We start from the raw sequence: 9,179 nt of genomic DNA, 5'->3' as shown, positions 1-9,179 counted from the left end.
TCCTACTTTTTGCACACTTTCACAAGAGACTCTGTCGGTCAGGGTCTATGTTAGGATTTTTAAATGAAAAAGAGGAACAAAAACCACAACAGCAAGCAACCACTATAACACTGACATTTTAGAAGCGTGGAGAATTATTTATTCCTCAGTCTTACTCTGTCCATCTTCATGGTTGAACCAAAAAAACAAGTCTTTTCAATGTCAAAATGAGGTACAACCATATGGTCCATATCTGATCAATGTCATGTGAATGTTTAAGGCGTTACTGAAACATCTGCATGCACACATTCAACAACCATGGCAAGATTAACACTCACTACCAATCACTATAAACCAGAACTAGCTTCACTCAGATTTTTAACAGATTTACCTGTCATAGTGCCAAAGGATTTTTCTGAGGCAATTCTTGTCATAGTGCACAGAATCTTCTGGTCTTTTGAATTTGAGAAAAAAACCTAGTCTCCATCTAGACAATAGTGCAACAAATAGGAGGTTCAAGAAAATATTCTTCAGGCCCTTTTCAATGTTACAAAGCTGTGTCCTGTTTTCCACCAAACAGGTGACACCACCAATACGTAATAAACATGATCCTAAACAAAAACCACCTAAAGTTTATATCATCAGCAAGAAATAGATAGTAAAATGAGTTAAAAATTGCTAGTAGTTAATGTTATTCCTTCTCTCGCTACTACACAAGCTTCTGTCACTAAAAGATCTTCCATGTTCAGTTAAATTAAACAGTAACGCAGAGATAAAAGAGAGAAACAAGTAGGCAAAGGAATACATTATTGTAGTTGCTGACTTCAACTGCACACTCTCATCTGCAGCAGCTAACATCCTCTTTGACATATCAATTCTAATGCATAAATTTTCCTGCTTTAAATGAAGTTTCACAATTAGATAATGATCCCTATATTTAAATTTTGGAGGCAGAACTCTAATCACGGTGAAGCCATCAGAAATACTATTGCACCGCCTACATTAAGTATAGATGCATCTCTCAAACAATTTTGTATCATAAACCCTGCAATAATGTGTGCCACCATATTGCAGATTGATGCATCCATTCCGGAATCAAAGTGGGGATTAAACCTCATAGGACCAGGAAGCTTCTGATTAAACTAAACCACACCAAGGGTCTTTATCAGGTTGAATTGATCCAGATCCACGGCTATCACCTCCTTCAGATCCCATCAAAAGGCAAACAGTTACTCCAAAAAAAAAAGACACAACTGGCATGAAATGGTATATCCAGGAAAATGCTGGAATAGTATATCCCCGGGGTGCTCTTCTTAACATATCACTTACAGACTCGAAAAAGGATAGGATTTTTGCTTTAATGGAAGCTCTTGACTCTGCAAATTTAGAGATAAATATATCAACTCTGTGTTTCCTACAATTGCCTCCAAAATTTCACCACACTGGCTTCGTGTGAGAACAACTTCCACATTCAACTTTAAGATATATCCCTAAAGGCTTTCCAGCCAACTCTTGAAATCAGTACAGGACGATGGCAGGAGGTAAGAAGAATCCAACGCTGTCCAAATTTGAAGTGCAAACCCCCATAGCAGCCTTCCTCACCACCCAAATTGGACAAGCTACAATGAAAATATTAACAAATATAACTGCCAATATGGGGGCACTTAACCAAAAGCATACAAAAGAGAGAACCTAGAAGTGTATCCTAATTTTGATTAACTAGCCCAGATGTTTTGATCAAGTGATAAAGATTATGGACCAGTAAAAGGATTGGTTCAGCATTAAATAAATCTAATGGCTAGTAATAGCGTTTGTGTGTTGAGAGAGAGAAAGAGAGATTATGTTTCACAACCGAATATACATGTCATTCTTCAGTATCAAGGGTGTTGGAAAGAATGGACTGATATCCAATGCAATTTCCATCAGTAGCGTAGCTAGTGACTTTATGTAAGTTTGAGAGACTGGGTTCTCAACAATTAAATAAATTAAGTGGTTCAATTAATAATGATGATGATAACATCGTCATGATGTTGGTGAAAATTAATATAATCAAACGGTGAAAACAGATCATGCTATGCCTAGAATTGCTGATACTGGTCATCAGGTTGGGGTAATCCTGGAGAAAAAGCAAGACCGGTAAAGGAAAATTGTCAAAGACGACTGAAGTGATTGCCTTTTCATCAAATGTTACACGACATGATCAACATTGATTATGTAACCATATTCTCTTCCTTTAGTGGATAACAAACATCATCAAATTGAAAGAAGAGAGCAAAGAAAGTAAATTAACAAGAAAAGCAGAAATAAAATTGAACTAGACATAACAAACCAATAAATAATAAAGTACCTTCTAAAGTCTAGACAGACAAAAAAAAAAAAAAAAAACTTACAACAAACTGAATCCCTTTCTGTTTGGCATGTATATCCACTAAAGTCTAAGCAGAAGTGTATCCTAATTTTGATTAACCAGCCAAAAGTTAAGTTCATAATTTCTAAATATACCACAATACCTAGACATATACCAGGACATAGTGTCAACTTTTGGCATATTCCGTAAACAGAATTCATTACGGTAATCAGAATTGTTGAAATTAGATCATAGTACTAAGTCACATATTTGGTCATTCAATATTGAAGAGTTGTCATTTAAGATTGAAGATGGACTGCAAATTACTTCAAACAACAGATCCTGCACCTTAGATAAAGGTAAGTGATCAAGAGGACGAGGGTCTAGGTGGCTATGGCTAGAGTAGTTGGACCTTTGCATAACTTAGTTGACCCCATTTAATGGAATTGAATGAATAAAATATGTTTCGGTGAGTACCTAATCTATCGATTGATTTAGAAAATCAATCAATCAATCAAACTTCTCTGAGAATAAATTGCCGTGACCAATAGCTACACAACAAATCAAAAACATACTTACCAAATAAAAACAACTTATCAAAATGAAAGTTCGACTCAAAGAACTTTCTAGAAAATTAAGGATCGAGCTAAAATTGTGGAAGGATGGACCGAAAATTTTCAGTAACTTGTGGTCTTATAGAACTAGATTTATGAACGGACCAAATTTAGCCCGGAACAATTTTAACATGTTTCTTATTACAAAACAAAGTCCCTTATCACCAAACTTGTCTAAAGCCTTCTAAAAACATATAGAATTCAGGCCACATTTGATGCACAACAATAGAGACACCTTAGACATACTTGAGAGTTTGTCCTTGATAGACAAATGATGAAAGCTCGAGCTCAAGCATTAGCCATTAGGATGTGCGTTTGAGTACAATAGCAATCACTATGTCCAAAATAATATCAAATGTCAGGTTTGTATCCAATCTTCCCCTCCCAGACAAAGATATACACTAGGTAATGCCCTTTAGATCAAGATTATGTGCATCAAATTGTTCATAGAGATTTTCAGCTTCTTGCTTCACAATAAAACTGTGAGCTACGTTCTACTTCTCATATTGATCTACTATAGCACGGATCATTTGCTCATGTGACAAGTGCAAGGTGACTGGTGAGAAATGGATTGTTGATTGTGAAAAGAACTCTCTGTTTATAATGTATTCCTAGCTAGCGCTCATCTACATCTGCCTCATAGTTGTGCACCATATGTCAAATAAGTAATATTATGACAGTAAAATAAATACTTAGACCTTCTAGTATCAAGCTATGTTACATGGACTCCTAAAAAGCACGTGAAGTACTTGTAACAGACACACAATACTTGGACATGGGTATGGGATGTGTGTTAAGACACTTTTGCTTGGACATGCACCTAAATCACATCCAATAATTCAAATTTGTTGCTTCAAACCGAGTGACATACTCACCTATTAGACACTATGTTACATAAAGACAAAAACGTTAATTTACTCTAGAAAAAAAAATAATTAAATAATATGAATATTTAGCACTGTCCATGTTTCCTTTATTTGGGAATTCGACACATTCAACGTGTGAATACATACCCATAACAGACACACGTACCAAAGTCCAAGTAACATAGCTATCGAGAACCCAATAATTGAATGAAAATGGGAAAGGCAAATAAAAACATAAAATAGATTTTCCAACCAAGCCCCAAGTAAAAATTGAATTCATACTTTATGATGTGTTTGCTCATTCCTTGATCATAGCGCCCTTAATGTAATTGACTAAGGTCAACTAGAATTTACTTTAGGTCTTGCAGAGTAAACTAAATTTGGTGGTCAATCTTTGGTACTACAGGCTTTGGTGTGGATTGGTCACAATCAATTATAATATGTTATCGTATTTTATGAGAATTTTGGAGCTCATCAATTGTTCAATCTTCAGTCAATGCTCTAATAATTAATATCTGATAACTTAAGTAGTCTAGTAACTGATAATTTTCATGTTACCCAGTATCATTTGGCCCACACTGGGAGGAGAAGATCAGGGACGGAGCCAGAAAATTTTGTGTGTGTGTTGTTGGGGGGTGGGGGTTGAAAAGTCACATTGTACATTATAGTATATGCATATAAATAAGTGTTTATGAGGTATTTATATAGAGAGGGATGGGTGGATACATAAAGAGATTGACAATTTTGGGAAACATATATAGTACGTGGGTGGGGGTGGGGGTGGGGGGATTTTACACCTTTCCAAAAAATATATACATATCATAGGAAAATTTTATATAGAAAATAAGGGAGGGAGAAAATTCAAGAGGAGGGGGGGGTAATGTGCCCCCCGGGCCTATACTCCCTCCGTCCCTGGAGAAGACTACAGACATTACAACAATTGACACTATTTACTACAAAATAACTGCTCTCAAACTTCAACAGCATCTTCACATTAGTCCCTATAGTGAATTGCCTATCCCACCTACATTTAATTTAAAGAACAATAGTAATTTTTATTCTTTCAGCCTTAGAGTTGAGTTAGTAGGGCATGATTATCTACATTTTCTGAAAAGTTTTTATTATGTTAGAAACCAATTGTGTAGGAATTTTTTTTATAAAAAAATAAAAAATAAAACTTTTTAAGAGTATTTAATAATTAATAATTAAATAATGAATAAATCTATGCAAATATTATTTACTATTAGCTTTTTTGATAAGTAAGATACTGATTATTGAAGAAATGAACTTTACATATTTAATCTAGGTCTGTCTAATTTACATGCTATTGCCAGATATTTAGTAGTTCATGCTCAGAATTAAATGCCTGCTTCTATGTTAATGTTTGTGGCGCCGTTAAAAAAGTTTGTAAGAAGTAGTTTCTCATAACTGGGGTACTTAACTATATTCCTTGAAAAAATAGTTAAACAATTCACCATGCATTCTATAATTTATTTAGACTACTATTTTAACTAACATTGTAGGATATCAATCATATCATGCATTGATCCTTAAAAAAGTTGCAAATAGTTAATTGGTTAAAAGAATTGTCTGCGGAATAAAGCCATAAAGAGGTTCAATAAGCTTAACATACCTTCAAAAATTGTTCAAACTGAAGTGACTCCTAGCTAGATTCTCATAACAAACACTGCATTACAACAGTATGCCCTTGACTTTTGATTGCTCAAGGAACATACTTTTAACAATCTCCATCAAGCAATCCATGCGATAGATTAATTTATAACTGAGTGAGCTCCTGTGGATTTTCCATAGATTGTCTGAGAATCAACTCAGCTCTCCGTTTCTTGTCATCCCTTTCGTCTTCCCGCCCAATCAAAGACCCTGTTTTCCCAAAACCCTTTTTCTGGAGGCTCAAATCTAGAGGTTCACCTAATATTTTCTTACCAGTCTTGAAGTTGAAATGAACAGCAGGTCTCTTGTCAGGAAGAACCTTTTTATAACCATCTCCGCAATCAGAAAGCGCCCCCTTCGCCGCTTCAATAGCAGGAGCAAACGTCTCTAAAACAGAAACATGGTTTTCCACAATGGGTTCATCAGAAAGTCTAGCTGGCAGAGCAACATGAGAAACATCTCTCTCTCCAGCACCCAAAGGTGTACCGAGAAAAGGGTTTTCAGTTTCAGCAACTTGTAATGCATTCACATCATTACCCGCCTCTGCTGAAGTGGAAGCTACTGCTGAACCATTGCGCACCATTCGCTGCTGCAAACTCAACAAGGATCTCTCAGCCTTCCTCCGCTGCCTTGCTAGCTCAATTTTGTCTGCACGAGGATCCGACGCCCTCTCATTCCACATGGGCGAGTGTATGTAAGTGTGCTGATCAGGAAACGCCGGTAGCCAAGCCGGAATGTGCTTGAAAGCTGGAGTCTCACCCATTTGCACAAAACTTGGTGTCATCTTCCGATCTCTAATCACCGGAAATTGGGGCACAGGCTGAGCAAATGGAATCTCCTCAGCTGATTCCACATAGTCAATGATCTCCCTCACAGTGCCCGAATCCGCGAGACAATGAGTAGCCTCAGATGCACCCGAAAATCCCATTGACGTACTCAAATCCTCTAACCCTTGTATAATATCAAACACGCTACAGTCAGTCCTACCAGCTAAATTAGCATTAAAACTTGCTGTCTTTCCTAAGTCACGGAGGTATCGGATGGCAATGTCGGCAAGAGCCTCAAGAGCTGACTCATTGATACTTTCGAAGCCAACGCTCCGGCATATCTGTGCCACAGCAATCTTCGACACTGCTCGGCCAAAATCATCAGCACCGGCACGCTTCGATGCTTCATTCCCATTCTCTTTCTCTCTCTTACTCTCCAATTTACCTCCATCGCTCATATTCAAACCGACGTATCATTTAGGGTTTTGTGCAAAAAAAACCCTACTGTACACCTTATAAATCTTCTTACTCATAACAAAAATACACAAAACTCAATCCATATTAGCAACTTATAACTCATCGTACTGTTTATGTAAACCCTAGAATTCTGTCGCATTTAGACAACACAATCAACGGTTAGCGTGCATAAAAATTGGAACACTTACCGGTGATTTGAAGCGCTTTGGAATGAAGCTCACGGCCTTTATTGAACAGAAGATAATGAATTGAGAGAATTAAACGGTGGATAAACCCTAGAGAGTGTGAAAAAAGATGGGTTTCGGGAATTGTGGAGTGCGTTACCACAGAGTGGTTCGGTCAACAATTTAGGGTTTATGAATTTTAATAATGAAAACAAGTAACAAAATAAAAGTGGAGATCTAGTACGAAGACGAGCAACAACATAAGAGTGGAGATCTAGTACGAGGCGAGAGAGAGAAGAGATGTCGAAGCGAGCTGGGATGGTTTATTTATAGACCTCAAATAAAATATTTTTGTCAAATTGCATAAAGCACCCTACTTTCAATTTATGGCAAGAAAAACCCGATGAAAAAATTTGTCATAAAACCTCCCTAAGAAAAAAGTTATCATCAATTCGTTGCAAAGTATTATTATTATAACGAAAATACCTTTAATATAAATTTTTTTTAAAATCATTTTTGAAATTTTATTCCTTTTAAATTTTTTTAAAATAGAACTTTAAGAAAAAAATTAAAAATACACACCACTAAAATGAAGTTATGATATGAAAATATCCCTTGATATAAACTGTTAAAAATAAAATTAAATTAACACCACTATTTCGAATGAGTTATTTGTATTAATTTTAATTTTATAAATAAGATAAAACAATTTTTAAAATTTATATTAAGAGACATTCTCGTTATAATAATATCACTTTGAAACAAAATTAATAATTAAGAAGGACGAATAAAAAGTATAAATAAGACTACGCGCCAACTTTTGGGAGTATACGGTAAGGTGTGAGGATTGTGAGGAATCAAAATCCTCTCGACCAACACGAATTTTCCTCTGTTTTTTATTTTTTACTTTCCACTAATAAATTTTAACACCATAATGCTGAAATTTTATCAATTTAAATTCAATAATATAAGCCGTGAAATTTACCATTTAATCAGGGGCTGAACCAAGATCTTGAGGTGGGGGGCTAAAATTATAAGCAATATTACCTAGCCATAACTTTTGAAATAAAAAATAAATACATTACGTAGGCAAAAATATTTTACTATTCATTATATTCATATAAAAATATATCTATGTAAACTTTTGTCAATTTATTTAAATAAAAAAAAAAAAAAACAAGTTATTTAAAAAAACTTTTTATCAAACTTTCTGAACAAATACAAATAAGATTTATGCCAAAAAAAAAAAAAAAAACTTTCAATTAAACAATTAGATTTTAATTTTTTTTAAAAAATAAGAAATTCATGTAATACTTGCACAAATTAATAATCATTACACAATATATCAACAAAAAACAAACAACAATAAAACAAATTTGACTAACTTAAATAAAAGAATATTGGCAAGTAAAAGGGGAAAAAAAAAAAAAAAAAGTGATAAATAAACATTGTTACTTTCTTATAAACTTATTTGATATTCAAAACAAAATTATACTACAATATTAATATTTAAAATTGCAGTTATTAGATCTAGGAAGAATGCTATGTATTTTTATGAAATTAAAAATCAATACAACAATATACCAAGTAAAATTTTGAGAAATTCAACTTTTTTAGAGATTAAAAAAATCATAACTAATTAGTCTAGTCCACTCCAAATAAATAAATAAAAAAACAAACAAATAAACAAACCGATAGACACACACACCCACACAAAAATACATATATACATACAAAATTTATATAGAGATATGAAGAAAAAAAAAACTTTGAGATTAACCTGAGTTACAACGTGCATAAAAATTATCTACATCAGTGAGAAATAAAGTGATTCCGTAGGTCAAATCAATACATGTGTGCAATGAAATAAGGGATTATTTATTTATTTTAACAGAAATTTACATTGAAATAAGGGATTGTAAAGATATAATATTTCTTTGTGTGTGAAACTTGTCTGTTTACACTCTCTTTCTCCATGAAAAAAATGACAAACTAATTCAAGTGGGAACAAGACAAAACAAAAATGTTTAAAGTGTGGATGAAAAGCATTAAATGGCAGTGTAAAAATAGGTAATTTAAAACCAAAATATAAAATGCCTTTCAAAACAAAAACTCTCAAAAAATAACTTTCTTTACTTACCGAAAAGAAATTAAAAAAAAATAACTTAAAAAAAAGTAACAATTGAAAATTTAACAAAACAATAACTATGATAAAAAAAATTAATGAAATGAAATTTTTGTTCTAGATTTTGTAAAAATTAATTTATTATACAATTCTTATAAAAACATTCCAA

The 9,179-nt window shown here is 33.7% G+C and overlaps 1 protein-coding gene across 2 annotated transcripts; it reads right to left on the bottom strand.

Annotated features, from left to right (window-relative positions):
• Positions 1–165: 165 nt before the first annotated feature.
• LOC132313016 (transcription initiation factor TFIID subunit 8-like) lies at positions 166–7,207 on the bottom strand. Of its 2 annotated transcripts, XM_059811619.1 has the most exons (3): positions 5,440–7,207; positions 371–466; positions 166–274 (listed from the first exon to the last, which is right to left on the bottom strand). In XM_059811619.1, exon 1 carries the CDS (start codon positions 6,700–6,702, stop codon positions 5,584–5,586), a length of 1,119 nt encoding a protein of 372 aa, XP_059667602.1. In that variant the 5' UTR covers positions 6,703–7,207; the 3' UTR covers positions 166–274; positions 371–466; positions 5,440–5,583. The 2 variants fall into 2 exon arrangements, with proteins under 2 accessions (XP_059667602.1, XP_059667601.1); XM_059811618.1 differs by lacking the exons at positions 166–274; positions 371–466 and adding an exon at positions 1,216–1,598.
• Positions 7,208–9,179: the final 1,972 nt, after the last annotated feature.

Source organism: Cornus florida, unplaced genomic scaffold (assembly GCF_030987335.1).
Source record: "Cornus florida cultivar Cherokee Brave unplaced genomic scaffold, ASM3098733v1 CherokeeBrave_3.0.0_Hap2_Chr06, whole genome shotgun sequence".
Lineage (NCBI taxonomy): Eukaryota > Viridiplantae > Streptophyta > Magnoliopsida > Cornales > Cornaceae > Cornus > Cornus florida.
Note: the sequence above shows the minus strand (reverse complement) of the source record. Positions and strands in the feature narration are given on the sequence as shown.